Source organism: Pan paniscus, chromosome 20 (genome assembly GCF_029289425.2).
Source record: "Pan paniscus chromosome 20, NHGRI_mPanPan1-v2.0_pri, whole genome shotgun sequence".
Classification (NCBI taxonomy): Eukaryota; Metazoa; Chordata; class Mammalia; order Primates; family Hominidae; genus Pan; species Pan paniscus.
The window spans coordinates 15402425-15421830 of record NC_073269.2 but is presented as its reverse complement, the minus strand read 5'-3'; the positions used below and the strand labels follow the sequence as shown (position 1 = coordinate 15421830).

The 19406-nt window shown below is 53.7% G+C and overlaps 1 protein-coding gene across 7 annotated transcripts; it reads left to right on the top strand.

Annotated features, from left to right (window-relative positions):
* The first annotated feature begins 219 nt into the window (after positions 1 to 219).
* Positions 220 to 17688, top strand: KEAP1 (kelch like ECH associated protein 1). 7 transcript variants are annotated; one of them, XM_034944482.3, is made up of 6 exons: positions 220 to 597; positions 3761 to 4446; positions 11579 to 12264; positions 13979 to 14184; positions 14464 to 14640; positions 16995 to 17688. In XM_034944482.3, exons 2-6 carry the CDS (start codon positions 3808 to 3810, stop codon positions 17159 to 17161), a joined length of 1875 nt encoding a protein of 624 aa, XP_034800373.1. In that variant the 5' UTR covers positions 220 to 597; positions 3761 to 3807; the 3' UTR covers positions 17162 to 17688. The 7 variants fall into 7 exon arrangements, with proteins under 7 accessions (XP_034800373.1, XP_054959436.1, XP_054959434.1 ...); XM_055103459.2 differs by having other exon boundaries at positions 341 to 745; XM_003809587.6 differs by lacking the exon at positions 220 to 597 and adding an exon at positions 885 to 1141.
* The last annotated feature ends 1718 nt before the right edge of the window (positions 17689 to 19406 follow it).

Genomic DNA, 19406 nt, shown 5'->3' with positions numbered 1-19406 from the left:
GGTGTGGTGGCGCGTGTCTGTGGTCCCAGCTACTCAGGAGGCTGAGGTGGGAGGATCGCTTGAGGCCAGGAGCTCGAGGCTGCAGTGAGCCGCGATTGCGCCACTGCACTCCAGCCTGGGCGTGCAGATCAGAGCGAGACCTTGTCTCTAAAGGAAAAAAAAAAAAAAAAAAAGAAAGAAAGAAAGAAAAGAAAAGAAAACCTAGCGAGGTAGACAATTTTCCCTAGATCCTGCGGCCGCCGGACCACGAGGCCGGCGCTGTGCGTTGTTAAAAGGAGAATAGCAGATGGTGGCGCGCAGCCCCGCGAGGAGACATCCAGCAACGAAATCGGGAGATGGAAGGGACAGTGAGAAGGGGGGCCTGGCTGTGCGCCCCCGCCCGATGCCCCACTCTTCGCCGACGGGCGCCGGGCACCTGCGGGAAGGGCGGGAGAATCGCCGCTCCTTTCCCGCCGCGCCCTTTCCGCCCTCTCCCCGCCTCCTTTTCGGGTGTCCCGAGGCCGCTCCCCAACCGACAACCAAGACCCCGCAGGCCACGCAGCCCTGGAGCCGAGGCCCCCCGACGGCGGAGGCGCCCGCGGGTCCCCTACAGCCAAGGTAAGGCAGGAATCTCCTGGACTGGGTCGCGGCCCCCCGGCTTCCCGGAAGCGCAGTGCGCGGGTGGCATCACTGTGCCCGGAGCCCCTGCGCGCCCCGGCCATCCCCACCCCGAGGGACCCCCTACGGAAGCGACCTGGGGGCTGAGGTGAGCGCTTGGGCAGCAGCGACGGGGAGGGGTGTCCACCCCACCCCTGGTGCGGGCCGGGGCGCGCAGGCCTGGAACTCGGGGTTCAGACTCCCCGCGACTCGGACCACGCGGCTAAGCGCGCTCAGGGTCGCGTGCCCCCGCCCCGCCGCCATGCTGGGCGCCGTGGTGGCCGCGCAGCTAGGCGACAGCAGGCGTGGGTGGGGGTGGGGAGCGGCCCCTCAGCGGTCCCTACCGCCTGAGGCCAGGGCCCGGGGACTTTTATTGTGACACGGCGGGCGCCCGGCTCTGCTTAGTCATGGTGACCTGCGCGCGCTCCGCGCCTCCCCCACGCGCAGCGATGGAGGCGCCGGGGCTCGGGCGGTGGAGGCGGAGCCGGAGCGCGGCAATGGCGGGGTGAGTGAGGCGGGATGTGCCCGGGCTGCGGGCATCGCGGGCCGCGAGCGCCCCTGCGGCCGTGCCCGGAGACCAGGAAAACGGGCGCCACGGCCCAGGGCGCCTCCGAGTTCCCCGCCAGGACTCGGAGGGCCAGGAGGGCGCGGCCTGGGTGGATATTTTTGTTGGACGGCGCAACTCTCGGGGTGGCCCGGGAGCGGCGGAAACCGAGCGAGAGAACCAGGAGGCGCTACGCAGACGGAGGCCCGGGGGCTCCGAGGCGTTGAGGGGCTCGATCTGCGTTCTGGGGTTGGCAGCCGAGAGGCCGCGGTGGGGTCACTTCCTCGCCTCACTGGGCCTGGTGGAGGCTCAGGAGGGGCATGCGCAGTCGCCCACTTGCCGCTTGGTAGGGTGGGGGAAGTGCCCGGTGCCCAAGGGGCATTGTTGACCGATTGGCCAAAGACCAAGAGGCAAACCCAGGGCCTTGGCACCAGAGTGGGGGCCGAGTGGCACCCAGGGAGGGTGGAGGAGGCCGCTCTGGCAGGCACGGTGGCAGGGCAGTTAGCCAACCACCCGTTTATTGACCCCTGCGCAGTGCCAGGCCCCAGGCGAGAGGCACAGGAGAGGGTTGGCCCGACGCCGACCTACATAGGTCTCCCTGCCATTTGAGGCGCTGGGGCCGGGGACGAGAGACAGTCGATCAACAGACAAGCAAAGGAGGTCATTTCAGTTCCTGACAAGCGCAGTGATGACAATAAAACAGGGAAGAGGAGACTTTGAGTTGAGTCCCAGAAAGAGGGGAGTGAGAACTTGCAGATCCACTTGTGGGGAGCCACTTGGAGATCCCCCACTCCTTTTGAAACGTAACTCACGTCTGGGCACAGCAGCCTATGCCTGTAATCCCAGCATTTTGGGAGGTCGAGGAGGGGGATCACTTGAGGCCAGGAGGTTGAGACCACCCTGGCCAACATGGTGAAATCCCATCTCTACTAAAAATACAAAAAATTAGCCCATCGTGGTGGCTGGTGCCTGTAATCCCAGCTACTCAGGAGGCCGAAGTATGAGAATATCTTTTTTTTTTTTTTTTTTTTTGAGATGGAGTCTTGTTCTGTCACCCAGGCTGGAATGCAGTGGCGCGATCTCGGCTCACTGCAAGCTCTGCTTCCTGGGTTCACGCCTTTCTCCCGCCTCAGCCTCCCATGTAGCTGGGACTACAGGCGCCCGCCGCCACACCCGGCTAATTTTTTGTATTTTTAGTAGAGATGGGGTTTCACCATGTTAGCCAGGATGGTCTCGATCTTCTGACCTTGTGATCCGCCTGCCTCGGCCTCCCAAAGTGCTGGGATTACAGGCGTGAGCCACCGCGCCCGGTCGAGAATATCTTGAACTCGGGAGGCAGGGGTTGCAGTGAGCCAAGATCGCACCACTGTACTCCAGCCTGGGCAACAGAGCGAGACTCTGTCTCGAAAAACAAAACACAAAACACATAACTCATCTCTTGGCCCTCCAGGATCCAGGGGTTTCCATGAAACCCTTCCTTAAGTCCTTAGCTCTCACTGCACTCCTTCCCAATTCTCCAGATTGACTGTCTCAGCCTCTGAGCCACTGCACTTACTGTTTCCTCTGCCTGGAAAACTACTCCCCAGCCTCCCACTTTATAATAATTTTCATCCCTGTCTCAGCTCCAACCTCACCTTCTTAAAGAGGCTTGGTCTGCCAGATTTTAAAAAACTGCACCCCGGGTCAGGCATGGTGGCTTACGCCTGTAATCCCAGCACTTCGGGATGCCAAGGCGGGCGGATCACTTGAGGTCAGGAGTTTGAGACCATCCTGGCCAACATGGCGAAACCCAGTCTCTGCTAAAAATACAAAAACTAGCCGGGTGTGGTGGCGGACGCCTGTAGTCCCAGCTACTCGGGAGGCTGAAGCAGGAGGATCGCTTGAACCTGGGAGGCGGAGGTTGCAGTGAGCCAAGATCGAGCCATTGCACTCCAGCCTGGGTGACAGAGTGAGACTCCATCTGAAAAAAAAAAAAAAAAGCAAACAAACTGCACCCGATTCTCACGTTGTCACAATGCTGTTGTAATTTTCTTCATGGAGCTGTTTTTCCAGGTCTTGCTTATTTTAGTTTATGATTGCTCCTCCCCGCAGTTGTCAGCTCTGGCAGGGTAGGATTTTTGTGTTTTGCTCACTGCTGTGTCTTCAGCACCCAGATCAGTGCCTGGCATACAGTAGGTGCCCAGTAAATGGTGAGGCAAATGAAGGAATGAGCTCAACATGCTCTAGAAAGGGAAAGGCCGCCAGATTGCTGAAGCAGAGTGATCAAAGGGAAGAGGTGGCAGGGGCTAATTGTGTAGGGCTTTGCAGGCTGTTAAGGAGTTCAGTTTTACTAGGTACTGTGGGAGGCATTGGAGGATCCAGAGCAGGGGAGAGATATGACTTCATGTATGTTTTAAGATGGGCTCTTGGGCCGATCAGGTCCATCAGGTCTGGGAAGTTTGCAGGTTTGCAAATGGATTCTGCTTCACCTACTTTGCAGGAAAACTGACCTAGGAATTGCTTTATCTTGCAAAACGAGGCCCGGCAGGTGCTGGCCCAGTCCCAACCCCTGCCCCCTGCCCTGTGCTCTCTCCCCTCCAGGTCCCTGAGTGCCAGAGGTGGTGGTGTTGCTTATCTTCTGGAACCCCATGCAGCCAGATCCCAGGCCTAGCGGGGCTGGGGCCTGCTGCCGATTCCTGCCCCTGCAGTCACAGTGCCCTGAGGGGGCAGGGGACGCGGTGATGTACGCCTCCACTGAGTGCAAGGCGGAGGTGACGCCCTCCCAGCATGGCAACCGCACCTTCAGCTACACCCTGGAGGATCATACCAAGCAGGCCTTTGGCATCATGAACGAGCTGCGGCTCAGCCAGCAGCTGTGTGACGTCACACTGCAGGTCAAGTACCAGGATGCACCGGCCGCCCAGTTCATGGCCCACAAGGTGGTGCTGGCCTCATCCAGCCCTGTCTTCAAGGCCATGTTCACCAACGGGCTGCGGGAGCAGGGCATGGAGGTGGTGTCCATTGAGGGTATCCACCCCAAGGTCATGGAGCGCCTCATCGAATTCGCCTACACGGCCTCCATCTCCATGGGCGAGAAGTGTGTCCTCCACGTCATGAACGGCGCTGTCATGTACCAGATCGACAGCGTTGTCCGTGCCTGCAGTGACTTCCTGGTGCAGCAGCTGGACCCCAGCAATGCCATCGGCATCGCCAACTTCGCTGAGCAGATTGGCTGTGTGGAGTTGCACCAGCGTGCCCGGGAGTACATCTACATGCATTTTGGGGAGGTGAGCGGGGAAGTGGGGCTGGGGGCAGTGTCAGGAGAAGGACCAGGGATGGATGAGTGCTCATCACTGTCTCCCCTTGAGATGTCAAGGCAGGAAACTGGAGAAAAAGGAGGTTCTGGGCTGGGTATGGTGGTGTAGTCCCCACAGTTTGAGGGGCCGAGGCGGGGGGATTGCTTTAGGCCAAGAGTTCAAGACCAGCCCAGGCAACATAATGACACCCTGTCTCTAAACAAACTAACACACAAACAAAAAACAACTGGGGCCGGGCGTGGTGGCTCATGCCTGTAATCCCAACACTTTGGGAGGCCGAGGCGGGTGGATCACCTGAGGTAAGGAGTTCAAGACCAGCCTGGCCAACATAGCTAAAACCCATCTCTACTAAAAATATAAAAATTAGCCAGGCCTGGTGGTGGGCGCCTGTAGTCCCAGCTGCTCAGGAGGCTGAGGCAGGAGAATCGCTTGAACCAAGAGGTGGAGGTTGCAGTGAGCGGAGATCGAGCCACTGCACTCCAGCTTGCGCAACAGAGCAAGACTCAGTTTCAAAAAAAAAAAAAAAAATTAAAAAACAACTGGGGTTCTGAGTTCCTTGTCTACACATGTGGGGAGACTGGTGAACAGCTGGGGAAGGTGAGGTCTTCATATGTCTCTGGGCTCCCTGGTTTCTCTGGGGTCAAAGGTGGGGCAGAGTGCAGTGAACAGCAGCCAAATCCTAGGGTAGCCCAGCCTTTCGGGCAGTCAGCAAATGTTTATTGGACACCCGTGACAGGCTGCAAGCTGTAAGTCTGAACCTTAGTCATGTTTTCTTTGGTCCACACAATGTCCTTATACTGTTTTTGGTTTCATTTTCATTTCTCAGTGAAGGAAATTATCTATAGAAATTGACAAGAGAGGGCAGGGCCCAGTGGCTCACGCCTGTAATCCCAGCACTTTGGGAGGCTGAGGCGGGTGGCTCACCTGAGGTCAGGAGTTTGAGACCAGCCTGACCAATATGGTGAAACCCCATCTCTAATAAAAATACAAAAAAAGAAAACTAGCCAGGTGTAGTGGCATGTGACTATAGTCCCTGCTACTCGAGAGGCTGAGACAGGAGAATCGCTTGAACCGGGGAGGTGGAGGTTGCAGTGAGCCGAGATCGCACCATTGCACTCCAGCCTGGGCGACAGAGCAAGACTCTGTCTCAAAAAAAAAAAAAAAAAAAAGCCTGGGCGCGGTGGCTCATGCCTATAATCCCAGCACTTTGGAAGGCCGAGGTGGGCAGATCACCTGCGGTCGGGAGTTCAAGACCAGCCTGACCAACATGGAGAAACCACGTCTCTATTAAAAATGCAAAATTAGCCTGGCATGGTGGCTCATGCTTGTAATCCCAGCTACTCAGGAGGCTGAGGCAGGAGAATCGCTTGAACCCGGGAGGCGGAGGTTGCAGTGAGCTGAGATTGCGCCATTCCACTCCAGCCTGGGCAATAAGAGCGAAACTCTGTCTCAAAAAAAAAAAAAAAAGTTTTTGAAGAGATGAGGTCTTGCTCTGTCCCCAGGCTGGAGTACAGTGGTGCCATCATAGCTCACTGTAGCCTCCAACTCTTGGGCTCAAGGAGGCCTCCTATCTCAGCCTCCTGAGTAGCTGGGACTATAGGTATGCAGCACCACGCATGGCTAATTTTTTAGTTTTTAAATTTTTTTGTAGAGACAGGGTCTTGCTATGTTGCTGAGACTGGTCTCGAACCTCCTGGCTTTGAACAATCCTCTGGCTTTGGCCTCCCGTAGTGTTGGGATTACAGGTATGAAGCACCACACCAGCACCAGGCCAAGAAGTGTTTATTGAGCACTTGCTGTGGGCCAGCCCCTGTTCTAAGTGATTTATGTCCTTTGCATCATTGACTGTTCCCAACTGTCCTATGAGGCAGTACTACCCTTCGGCCTAGGCAAGCAGGGCAGTGCCCCAGGCCCTAAGCCTTTGGGAGTCCCATGTCTTGGTGTTCCTTCCTGGAAATTTTCTAAGTCCCCCACTGGCTGGTACCAGCTGGGATGGATGTTACACTGATCTCTATTTCTCTCCTTCAGGGATAGATTCTTTCCTACCCTCTATGTTACATGTGGGGTTGTTCAGACGCCCCAGGGTTCTCTGGCGTTAGTCCTAGGGCCTGCAGCTTCTAGGAAAGTGGTCTATACAGTAGGAGAAACATATACAGTGTTTCTTTCTTGTGTTTGTATGAACATGGGGTACTAGATTAAAACTGATTACATAGACGAGTGCCTGACAACTTTTTTTTTTTTTTTTGAGACGGAGTCTCACTGTCACCCAGGCTGGCATGCAGTGGCACTGTATCGGCTTACTGCAACCTCCATCTCCTGGGTTCAAGCAATTCTCCTGCCTCAGCCTCCCAAGTAGCTGGGATTACAGGTGCCTACCACTATGCCCAGCTAATTTTTAAAAAATATTTTTAGTACAGATGGGGTTTCACCATGTTGGCCAAGCTGGTCTCGAACCCCTGAACTCAGGTGATCTGCCTGCCTTGGCCTCCCTAACTGTGCTGGGATTGCTGGGATTACAGGCATGAGACACTGCGCCCACGCCCGCCCCCCACCCCCCAGTCCTTTTTTGTTTTTGAGACTGAGTCTGGCTCTATCGCCCAGGCTGAAGTGCAGTGGCAAGATTTCGGCTCACTGCAAGCCTCCACGTCCTGGGTTCAAGCGATTCTCATGCCTCAGCCTCCGAAGTAGCTGGGATTACAGGGGTGCACCACCACGCTGGCTAATTTTTGTATTTTTAGTAGAGACAGGGTTTCACCATGTTGGCCAGGCTGGTCTGGAACTCCTTACCTCACGTGATCCGCCCACCTCAGCCTCCCAAAGTGTTGGGATTACAGGCTTGAGCCACCGCGCCAAGCCCCCCTTTTTTTTGGGGGGGGGACAGAGTCTCACTCTGTCATCAGGCTGGAGTATAATGGCATGATCTCGGCTCACTGCAACCTCCGCCTCTCGGGTTCAAGTGATTCTCATTCCTCAGCCTCCCAAGTAGCTGGGATTATAGGCATGTGTCACCATGCCCAGATAATTTTTGTATTTTTTGTAGAGATGGGGTTTCACCATGTTGGTCAGGCTGGTCTTGAACTCCTGACCTCAAGAGATCCGCCCGACTTGGCATCCCAAAGTGCTGGGATTACATGTGTGAGCCACCGCACCTGGCCTTTTTTTTTTTTTTTTTTTTTTTAGAGACAGGGTCTCACTCTGTCACCCAGGCTGGACTTCAGTGGCACGATCTCTGCTTATCACAAACTCCAGCTCCTGGGCTCAAGTGATCCTCCCACCTCAGTCTCCTGAGTAGCTGAGACTACAGGCGTGAGCTACCATGCTTGGCTAATTTTTATATCTTTTCTTGGTAGAGATGAGGTCTCGTATGTTGCCCAGGCTGGTCTTAAACTCCTGGGCTCAAGCAATCTTCCTGCCTTGGTCTCCCAAAGTACCAGGATTACAGGCGTGAGCCACCACACCTGGCTACAAGAAATATTTATCCAGGGCTCTGTATACCCTAGAAGTAGCCTTACTTTGAGGTGGCCATTAATATAATCCCATTTTACAGAGGAGGAAAACCAAGGCATGGAGCATTTCAGAGATTTGCCCAAGTTACACACCTACGAAGTGGTTGGATCAAAATTCCAACTCATGCTGGTTTCTTTGGAGCTTCCACTTTTTTTTTTTTTTTTTTTTTTGGAGATGGAGTCTCACTCTGTTGCTCAGGCTGGAGTACAGTGGCACAATCTCAGCTCACTGCAATCTCTGCCTCCTGGATTCAAGCGATTCTCCTGCCTCAGCCTCCTCAGTAACTGGGATTACAGGTGCACACTACCACAGCTGGCTAATTTTTTTGTTTTTAGTAGAGACGGGGTTTCACCATGTTGGCCAGGCTGGTCTCGGACTTCTGACCTCAGGTGATCCGCCTGCTTTGGCCTCCCAAAGTGCTGGGATTACAGGTGGGAACCACTGTGCTGGCCCAGAGCTGTCACTTGTTTTTTTCCACAACATTCTATTGTGATTGCTTATTTTTTCCTTTTTTAGTCTATTTGCCATTTTAGAAAATGATTTCATTTTAAAAAACAAGATGGGTGAGTTGGCTCGTGCGTATAATCTCAGTGCTTTGGGAGGCTGAGGCAGGAGAATCACATGAGCCCAGGAATTTGAGGTTACAGTGGCACCTCTGCACTCCACCATAGGTGACAGAGCAAGACCCTGTCTCTTAAAAAATAAACTCAGACATCCCATCTCTACTAAAAATACAAAAATTAGCCGGGTGTGGTTGTGCGTGCCTGTAGTCCCAGCTACTCAGGAGGCTGAGGCTGAGGCAGAAGAATCATTTGAACCCGGAGACAGAGGTTGCAGTGAGCCAAGATCACGCCACTGTATCCAGCCTGACGACAGAGTGAGACTCTGTCTCAAAAAAAAAAAAGAAAAAAAAGAGGCCGGGCGCGGTGGCTCACGCCTGTAATCCCAGCACTTTGGGAGGCTGAGGCAGGCGGATCACGAGGTCAGGAGATCGAGACCATCCTAGCTAACATGGTGAAACCCCGTCTCTACTAAAAATACAAAAAATTAGCTGGATATGGTGGTGGGCACCTGTAGTCCCAGCTACTCGGGAGGCTGAGGCAGGAGAATCGCGTGAACCTGGATGGCAGAGCTTGCAGTGAGGCAAGTTCGTGCCACTGCACTCCAGCCTGGGCGACAGAGCGAGATTCCATCTCAAAAAAAAAAAAAGAAAAGAAACAAACAGAAAACTCAGAGGCCAGGCGTGGTGGCTCAGGCCTGTAATCCCAGCACTTTGGGAGGCCGAGGCAGGCAGATCACCTGAGGTCAGGAGTTCAAGACCAGCCTGGTTAACACGGTGAAATCCCGTCTCTACTAAAAATACAAAAACAAAAATTAGCCGGGTGTGGTGGTGGGCGCCTGTAGTCCCAGCTACTCGGGAGGCTGAGGCAGGAGAATGGCGTGAACCCGGGAGGCAGAGCTTGCAGTGAGCTGAGATTGCACCCCTGCACTCCAGCCTGGGTGACAGAGCGAGACTCCATCTCAAAAAAAAAAAAAAAAAAAAAGCCAAGCCAGGTATGGTGATGCACACCTGTAATCCTCAGGAGGCTGAAGTAGGAGAATCATTTGAGCTCAAGAGTTTAAGACCAACGGCCGGACACGGTGGCTCATGCCTGTAATCCCAGCACTTTGGAAGGCAAGGGGGTGGGCCACTTGAGGTCAGGAGTTCCAGACCAACCTGGCCAACATGGTGAAACCCCGTCTCTACCATAAAAATATGAAAATTAGCTGTGCGTGGTGGCACACACCTGTAGTCCCAGCGACTCAGGAGGCTTAGGTGGGAAGATCATTTGAGCCCAGGAGTTCAAGGCTACAGTGAGCTATGATTGTGCCACTGCACTACAGCCTAGGTGACAGAGCAAAACTGTGTCTCAAAAGCAAAAACAGGCCAGGTCCGGTGGCTCACGCCTGTAATCCTAGCACTTAGGGAGGCTGAGATGGGCAGATCACCTAAGGTCAAGAGTTCAAGACTGGCCAGGCGCGGTGGCTCACGCTTGTAATCCCAGCACTTTGGGAGGCCAAGGCGGGCGGGTCACGAGGTCAGGAGATCGAGATCATCCTGGCTAACACAGTCACCCCGTCTCTACTAAAAATACAAAAAATATTAGCCAGGCACGGTGGTGGGTCCCTGTAGTCCCAGCTACTCGGGAGGCTGAGGCAGGAGAATGGCGTGAACCCGGGAGGTGGAGCTTGCAGTGAGCCGAGATAGCGCCACTGCAGTCCGGCCTGGGCAAAAGAGCGAGATTCCATCTCAAAAAAAAAAAGTTTGAGACCAGCCTGGCCAACATGAAGAAACGCCATCTCTACTAAAAATACATAGTGAAACTCCGTCTCTACTAAAAATAAATACAAAAAAATGGCCGGGCGCGGTGGCTCACGCCTGTAATCCCAGCACTTTGGGAGGCTAAGGCAGGTGGATCACAAGGTCAGGAGATCGAGACCATCCTGGCTAACATGGTGAAACCCCATCTCTACTAAAAAAATACAAAAAAACTTAGCCGGGCGTGGTCGCGGGCGCCTGTAGTCCCAGCTAATCGGGAGGCTGAGGCAGGAGAATGGCGTGAACCCAGGAGGCGGAGGTTGCAGCAAGCGGAGATCGCTCCACTGCACTCCAGCCTGGGCGACAGAGCGAGACTGTCTCGAAAAAAAAAAATTAGCTGCTCTGGAGGCACACTCCTGTAATCCTAGCTACTTGGGAGGCTGAGGCAGGAGAATCACTTGAACCTGGGTGGCGGAGGTTGCAGTGAAGCAAGATCACACCACTGCACTCCAGCTTGGGCAACAGAGTAAGAATCCATATCAAAATAAAATAAAATAAAATAAAAATTAACGGGGCATGGTGGTAGGTGCCTGTAATGTCAGCTACTTGAGAGGCTGAGGCAGGAGAATTGCTTGAACCTGGGAGGCAGAGGTTGCAGTGAGCCTAGATCATGCCACTGCACTCCAGCCTGGGTGACAGAGTGAGACTCTGTCTCAAAAACCAAAGCCAAATGATACCCCAGGGTACACGATCTACTGAGTCTTTGCCCATTTTCCTGAGTCCTGATGACATACTTGGCACATAGTATTAACTCTTTTTTTTTTTTTTTTCTTTGAGACAGAGTCTTGCTCTGTCGCCCAGGCTGGAGTGCAGTGGCGCAATATCAGCTCACTGCAACCTCCGCCTCCCGCCTCCTGGGTTCAAGCGATTCTTCTGCTTCAGCCTCCCGAGTAGCTGGGACTAGAGGCATGTGCCACCACACCCGGATAATTTTTGTATTTTTAGTAGAGATGGGGTTTCACCATATTGGCCAGGCTTGTCTCTCAACTCCTGACCTCGTGATCCGCCAGCCTCGGCCTCCCAAAGTGCTGGCATTACAGGCGTGAGCCACCGCGCCCGGCAGGATTAACTCATTTAGTCATCACAATGTACGCGGTTCCTATTATTTGAATCCCCATTTAGCAGATAAGGAAGCTGAGACTGTCAGCGGCAGTGATAAGTTACTTGTCCCGGTCCTGCTTGGTGAGGTGTGGGGGTGACTGGGGAGTCAGCCCGTCCCACTGTCGCCCTCTGCAGGTGGCCAAGCAAGAGGAGTTCTTCAACCTGTCCCACTGCCAACTGGTGACCCTCATCAGCCGTGACGACCTGAACGTGCGCTGCGAGTCCGAGGTCTTCCACGCCTGCATCAACTGGGTCAAGTACGACTGCGAACAGCGACGGTTCTACGTCCAGGCGCTGCTGCGGGCCGTGCGCTGCCACTCGTTGACGCCGAACTTCCTGCAGATGCAGCTGCAGAAGTGCGAGATCCTGCAGTCCGACTCCCGCTGCAAGGACTACCTGGTCAAGATCTTCGAGGAGCTCACCCTGCACAAGCCCACGCAGGTGATGCCCTGCCGGGCGCCCAAGGTGGGCCGCCTGATCTACACCGCGGGCGGCTACTTCCGACAGTCGCTCAGCTACCTGGAGGCTTACAACCCCAGTGACGGCACCTGGCTCCGGTTGGCGGACCTGCAGGTGCCGCGGAGCGGCCTGGCCGGCTGCGTGGTGGGCGGGCTGTTGTACGCCGTGGGCGGCAGGAACAACTCGCCCGACGGCAACACCGACTCCAGCGCCCTGGACTGTTACAATCCCATGACCAATCAGTGGTCGCCCTGCGCCCCCATGAGCGTGCCCCGCAACCGCATCGGGGTGGGGGTCATCGATGGCCACATCTATGCCGTCGGCGGCTCCCACGGCTGCATCCACCACAACAGTGTGGAGAGGTGAGTGGCAGGGCCTGGGGGTGGGCTCGGAGGGTCCTGCTCCTGGCAAGTCCCAAGACACTGAGATCCGGGGATTCTTCCTGAGGCTGTTTCCTCTTCCTGTCTTCAGGGAGTGGAGGCCTCAGGATGAAGCTAAGCTCCTTGGAGAGTTCTAGTCAGTGACCTTTGATTCTGTGCCTGGGGCTGGGAAATGCTTAGGGGACTGTCACAAACCCATATGGTTCCTTTGTGCGGATTTGGAAAATGTTCCATCAGTTTGAAATTGTTGGGCTAGGCACTGTGGCCCATACCTGTAATCAGGGACTTTGGGAGGCTGAGGTGGGAGGATTGCTTGAGTCCAGGAGACTAGCCTGGGCAATAGAGTAAGACCCTGTCTCTCTTGCTCTGTTGCCCAGGCTGGAGTGCACTGGTGCCATCTTGGGTCACTGCAACCTCGCCTCCCAGGTTCAAGTGATTCTCCTGCCTCAGACCCTGGGGTAGCTGGGACTACAGGTACACACCACCACGCCTGGTTAATTTTTGTATTTTTTGTAGAGATGGGGTTTCGCCATGTTGGCCAGGCTGGTCTTGAACTCCTGTCCTCAAGGGATTCTCCCACCTCACCCTCCCAAAGTGCTGCGATTACAGGTGTGAGCCACTGTGCCGGACCTAAAGGACTCTTCGAGCATCAAAGAGTGATGCTGAATGTGTGATTTCTCCTTTCTGAGACGTTATCTTGTTATCTGTGAAGTGGGGGATCTGGCTGAGCCACTAGGGGTTTATTAGATGTGTTTTTGAACTTGAGCAATTGATGGCTAGGAGGCTCAGTTTCGTCATTTGGAAAATGGAGTTGCTGATACCTCAATCCTTGGAGAACAACTGCAAGCACTAGAGTTCGAGTGGAGGTGGGCATGGTGGTGTGTACCTGTAGTCCCAGCTACTCAGGAGGCTGAGCCAGGAGGGTCCCTTGAGCCCAAGAGTTGATAGCTGCAGGCTGGGTGCGGTGGCTCATGCCTGTAATCCCAGCCCTTTGGAAAGCTGAGGCAGGCAGATCGCTTGAGGTCAGGTGTTCGAGACCAGCCTGGCCAACGTGGCGAAACCCAATTTCTACTAAAAATACAAAAATTAGCCGGGCGTGGTGGTGGGTGCCTGTTATCCCAGCTACTTGTGAGGCTGAGGCTGAATAACTGCTTGAACCCAGGAGGTGGAGGTTGCAGTGAGCCATGCTCTCACCATTGCACTCCATCTCAAAAAAAAAAAAAAAAGTTTGAAGCTTCAGTGATTGCACCACTGCACTCCAGCCTGGACAACAGAGCAAGACCCTGTCTCTTTTTTTCTTTTTTTTTTTTGAGACGGAGTCTCACTCTGTTGCCCAGGTTGGAGTGCAGTGGCATGATCTCAGCTCGCTGCAACCTCCGCCTCCCAGGTTCAAGTGATTATCTCGCCTCGGCCTCCGGAGTAGCTGGGATTACAGGCACCTGCCATCACACCCAGCTAATTTTTGTACTTTTAGTAGAGACAGGGTTTTACCATGTTGGCCAGGCTGGTCTCAAACTCCCGAGCTCAGGTGATCCGCCCTCCTCGGCCTCCCAAAGTGCTAGGATTACAGGCATGAGCCATCGCGCCGGATGACCCTGTCTCTTTAAGGGGGAAAAAAAAGAGTATCTGGCCCTTAAGTATTCCACGAAGGTCAGCTATAATGGCCATTGTCCCCATTTTTCTTACGCCCTTGCAGGTATGAGCCAGAGCGGGATGAGTGGCACTTGGTGGCCCCAATGCTGACACGAAGGATCGGGGTGGGCGTGGCTGTCCTCAATCGTCTGCTTTATGCCGTGGGGGGCTTTGACGGGACAAACCGCCTTAATTCAGCTGAGTGTTACTACCCAGAGAGGAACGAGTGGCGAATGATCACAGCAATGAACACCATCCGAAGCGGGGCAGGTGGGTGGGGACGGTAGGGAGGGGAGCACCCAGGAACACCCCCCACCATCCTGGGGTGAAACTGAGCCAGGCCTGGGAGAGACCCCCTGTTGCAACCCTCATGCTGGGGTAACCACAGAAGCCCTGGATTCTGATAGAGTCCAAGCTTCTCTCTCTCCCCGCTTCATTTCTGAGGGTGAGAAGGGAGAGGAGAGAGGAAAGGTCTCCCTCAAGGAGGTGATGGCTGGGGTTCCCAAAGCCAGACCCCCAGAGTCACCTTCTCTGCATGATGCCCTTTAGGCGTCTGCGTCCTGCACAACTGTATCTATGCTGCTGGGGGCTATGATGGTCAGGACCAGCTGAACAGCGTGGAGCGCTACGATGTGGAAACAGAGACGTGGACTTTCGTAGCCCCCATGAAGCACCGGCGAAGTGCCCTGGGGATCACTGTCCACCAGGGGAGAATCTACGTCCTTGGTGAGGCCCTGGGGGCGGGGAAGAGTCCTGACTAGCCCATCTTTTGTGGACTGCTTTTGCTTTCCTTTTTTTTTTTTTTTTTTTTTAGAAACAAGGTCTCGCTCTGTTGCCCAGGCTGGAGTGCAGTGGTGTGATCACAGCTCGCTGGAGCCTCAACAGCCTGGGCTCCAGCCATCCTCCTGCCTCAGCCTCCCAAGTAGCAGGGACCACAGGCGCGCACCACCACACCCGGCTAATGTTTTTTTTCTTTTGAGATGGTGTCTCACAATGTTGCCCAGGCTGGAGTGCAATGGCATGATCTCAGCTCACTGCAACTTCCACCTCCTGGGTTCAAGCGATTCTCCTGTCTCAGCCTCCTGAGTAGCTGCGACTACAGGCACATGCCACCGCACCAGGCTAATTTTTTGTATTTTAGTAGAGACGGGGTTTCACCATGTTGGCCAGGCTGGTCTCAAACTCCTGACCTCGTGATCCACCTGCCTCGGCCTCCCAAAGTGCTAGGATTAGAGGCATGAGCCACCGCGCCCAGCCTGTTTTGTTTTTTGTTTTTGTTTTTGTTTTTTTTTTGAGACAGAGTCTCAGTCTGTTGCCAGGCTGGAGTGCAATGGCGCGATCTCAGCTCACTGCAACCTCCGCCTCCTGGTTTCAAGTGACTCTCCCCCATCAGCCTCCCAAGTAGCTGAGATTACAGGCGCCTGCCACTATGCCCAGCTAATTTTTGTATTTTATTAGAGACGGGGTTTCACCATGTTGGTCAGGCTGGTCTTGAACGCCTGACCTCAGGTGATCTGCCCACCTCAGCCTCCCAAAGTGCTGGGATTACAGGTGTGAGCCACCGCGCCCAGCTTAATGTTTTTATTTATTTTTATTTTATTTTATTTTATTTTTTTGAGACAGAGTTTTGCTCATGTTGCCCAGGCTGGAGTGCAATGGCGCAATCTTGGCTCACTGCAACCTCTGCTTCCCAGGTTCAAGTGATTCTCCTGTCTCAGCCTCCTGAGTAGCTGGGAATACAGGCACGCGCCACCACGCCTAGCTAATTTTTTTTTTTTTGAGATGGAGTTTCGCTTTCGTTGCCCATGCTGGAGTGCAATGGCTCGATCTCGGCTCACTGCAACCTCTACCTGGCAGGTTCAAGCAATTTTCCTCCCTCAGCCTCCCGAGTAGCTGAGGTTACAGGCATGCGCCACCACGCCCAGCTAATTTTGTATTTTTAGTAGAGAAGGGTTTTCTCCATGTTGGTCAGGCTGGTCTCGAACTCCTGACCTCAGGTGATCTGCCCGCCTCGGCCTCCCAGAGGGATGGGATTACAGGTGTGAGCCACCGTGCTCGGCCAATTTTGATTTTTAGTAGAGACGGGGTTTCACAATGTTAGCCAGGCTGGTCTTGAACTCCTGACCTCCGGTGATCCACCTGCCTCAGCCTCCGAAAGTCCTGGGATTACAGGCATGATCCACTGTGCCCAGCCTTTATTTTATTTTATTTTTATTTATTTATTTTTTATTTTATTTTATTTATTTATTTATTTTGAGGTGGAGTCTTGCTCTGTCACCAGGCTGGAGTGCAGTGGCACAATCTCAGCTCACTGCAACCTCCGCCTCCCGGGTTCAAGCGATTCTCCTACCTCAGTCTCCCAGGTAGCTGAGATTACAGGCGTGCATCACCAGTCGCATCTAATTTTGTATTTTTAGTAGATACAGGGTTTCACTCTGTTGGCGAGGCTGGCCTCGAACTCCTGATCTCAGGTGATCTGCCTGCCTCGGCCCCCAAAGTGCTGGGATTGCAGGCATGAGCCACCGCGAGTGGCCTATTTTCCTATTTTTATTTATTTATTTTGAGATAGGGTCTCACTCTGTTGCCTAGGCTAGAGTACAGTGGTGCAATCTCTGCTCACTGCAACCTCTGCCTCCCAGACTCAACTGATCCTCCCCACCTCAGCCTCCCTAATAGCTAGGACTACAGGCGCGCACCACCACGCCTGGCGAAATTTTTATGTTTTTTTGTAGAGATGGGGCTTCACCATGTTGCCCAGGCTGGTCTCAAACTCCTGGACTCAAGTGATCCACCCACCTCAGTCTCCCAAAGTGCTGGGATTATAGGCGTGAGCTACCATGCCTGGCCATTTTTTTTTTTTTTAGTAAGAGACTAAGGTTTTGCTATGTTGCCCAGGCTGGCCTCGAACTCCTGGCCTCAAGCAATCCTCCTGCCTCAGCCCTGCAAAGTGCTAGGATTATAGGCGTGAGCCACCGCGCCCGGCCTGCTTTTGCATCTCACAGCTGCGTCTCTCTCTTTCTGTCCCCTGCTCTTGGATGTGGTGTGACAGGTGGTGACCATCCCTTCTGTTCTTCCCGCAGGAGGCTATGATGGTCACACGTTCCTGGACAGTGTGGAGTGTTACGACCCAGATACAGACACCTGGAGCGAGGTGACCCGAATGACATCGGGCCGGAGTGGGGTGGGCGTGGCTGTCACCATGGAGCCCTGCCGGAAGCAGATTGACCAGCAGAACTGTACCTGTTGAGGCACTTTTGTTTCTTGGGCAAAAATATAGTCCAATGGGGAGTATCATTGTTTTTGTACAAAAACCGGGACTAAAAGAAAAGACAGCACTGCAAATAACCCATCTTCCGGGAAGGGAGGCCAGGATGCCTCAGTGTTAAAATGACATCTCAAAAGAAGTCCAAAGCGGGAATCATGTGCCCCTCAGCGGAGCCCCGGGAGTGTCCAAGACAGCCTGGCTGGGAAAGGGGGTGTGGAAAGAGCAGGCTTCCAGGAGAGAGGCCCCCAAACCCTCTGGCCGGGTAGTAGGCCTGGGTCCCACTCACCCATGCCGGCAGCTGTCACCGTGTGATTTATTCTTGGATACCTGGGAGGGGGCCAATGGGGGCCTCAGGGGGAGGCCCCCTCTGGAAATGTGGTTCCCAGGGATGGGCCTGTACATAGAAGCCACCGGATGGCACTTCCCCACCGGATGGACAGTTATTTTGTTGATAAGTAACCCTGTAATTTTCCAAGGAAAATAAAGAACAGACTAACTAGTGTCTTTCACCCTGGCTCTGGGCTGGAGGTCTGAAACCGGGGGCCAGAAAGGGCTCTTCTTCTGAAACACACTCCTCTTTGACTTAGGGCTGGTATTTGAAACCAGTTTGTAATCTTTGCCCATCGCATTTTGATATGTAGGGCATCTTTCTCCCCGTAGGCAAGCCACACAGTTGTCCTTCAGTTTCAGCTGCCTTGGAAGACAAGCAGCTAATTCCTAGTCACATCTCCTAGGGCTCCCCAAGGTCAATTTTTTTTTTTTTTTTTTTTTTTTGAGATGGAGTTTTGCCCTTGTTGCCCAGGCTGAAGTGCGATGGCGGGATCTCAGTTCACTGCGACCTCTGCCTCCTAGGTTCAAGTGATTCTCCTGCCTCAGCCTCCTGAGTAGCTGGGATTACAGGCATGTGCCACCACGCCTGGCTAGTTTTGTATTTCAGTAGGATTTCTCCATGTTGGTGAGGCTGATCTCAACTCCTGACCTCAGGTGATCCGCCCACCTCAGCCTCCCAAAGTGCTGGGATTACAGGCGTGAGCCACCATGCCCGGCCTACTTTTTTTTTTCAAGACGGAGTTTTGCAACCTCCTCCTCCAGGGTTCAAGCGATTCTCCTGCCTCAGCCTCTCGAATAGCTAGGATTACAGCTGCGCACCACCACACCCAGCTAATTTTTTTATTTTTAGTAGAAACAGTGTTTCACCATATTGGCCAGGCTGGTCTCGAACTCCTGACCTCAAGTGATCCACCCACCTTGGCCTCCCACAGTGCTGGGATTATAGGCATGAGCCACCGCGTGCAGCCTGGTAAATTTAGACACAACCAAATGTATCACCCTTTTCCTTCCTCAATAGTTCTTCTCTTTCAAGTTTTTCTTTTTTTTTTTCCAGAGACAAGGTCTTGCTCTGTTGCCCCGGCTGAAGTGGAGGGATAGTAGCTCACTTCAGCGTTGAATTCCTGGGCTCAAGTGATCCTCCCACCTCAGCCTCCTCAGTAACTGGGACTACAGACATGTGCCACTATGCCCGGCTAAGTTTTGTATTTTTTGTAGAAATGAGGTTTTGCCTTATTGCCCAGGCTGGTCTTGAACTCCTGGGCTCAAGGGATCCCCTGACTTGGCCTCCCAAAGTGCTGGGATTACAGGTGTGTGTCACCTTGCCTTGTAAGGTAGTATTATTTACTTAGGAATGAGTTAAGTACTGGAAACCTGAAATGCTGAAATTGGGCAGAATTGTCAAGACTGTTGACGTTAGAATGATCACGATAACATTTCACAGCAGACCACTTCAGTTGTATAATTTAAAATTCATGGCTGGGCGCAGTGGCTCACGCCTGTGATCCCAGCTCTTTGGGAGGCCGAGGTGGGCTGATCACAAGGTCAGGAGATCGAGACCATCCTGGCTAACACGGTGAAACCCCGTCTCTACTAAAAATACAAAAAAAAAAAAAAATTAGCCGGGCGCGGTGGCTGGCGCCTGTAGTCCCAGCTACTCCGGAGGCTGAGGCAGGAAAATGGCGTAAACCCAGGAGGCAGAGCTTGCAGTGAGCCAAGATTGCGCCACTGCACCCCAGCCTGGGTTACTGAGTGAGACACCGTCTCAAAAAATAATAATAATAAATAAATAAATAGATAAAATTCATAGGCTGGGCCAGGTGTGGTGGCTCCTGCCTATAATCCCAACAGTTTGGGAGGCCAAGGTAGGTGGATCGTTTAAGCTCAGGAGTTGGGAGGC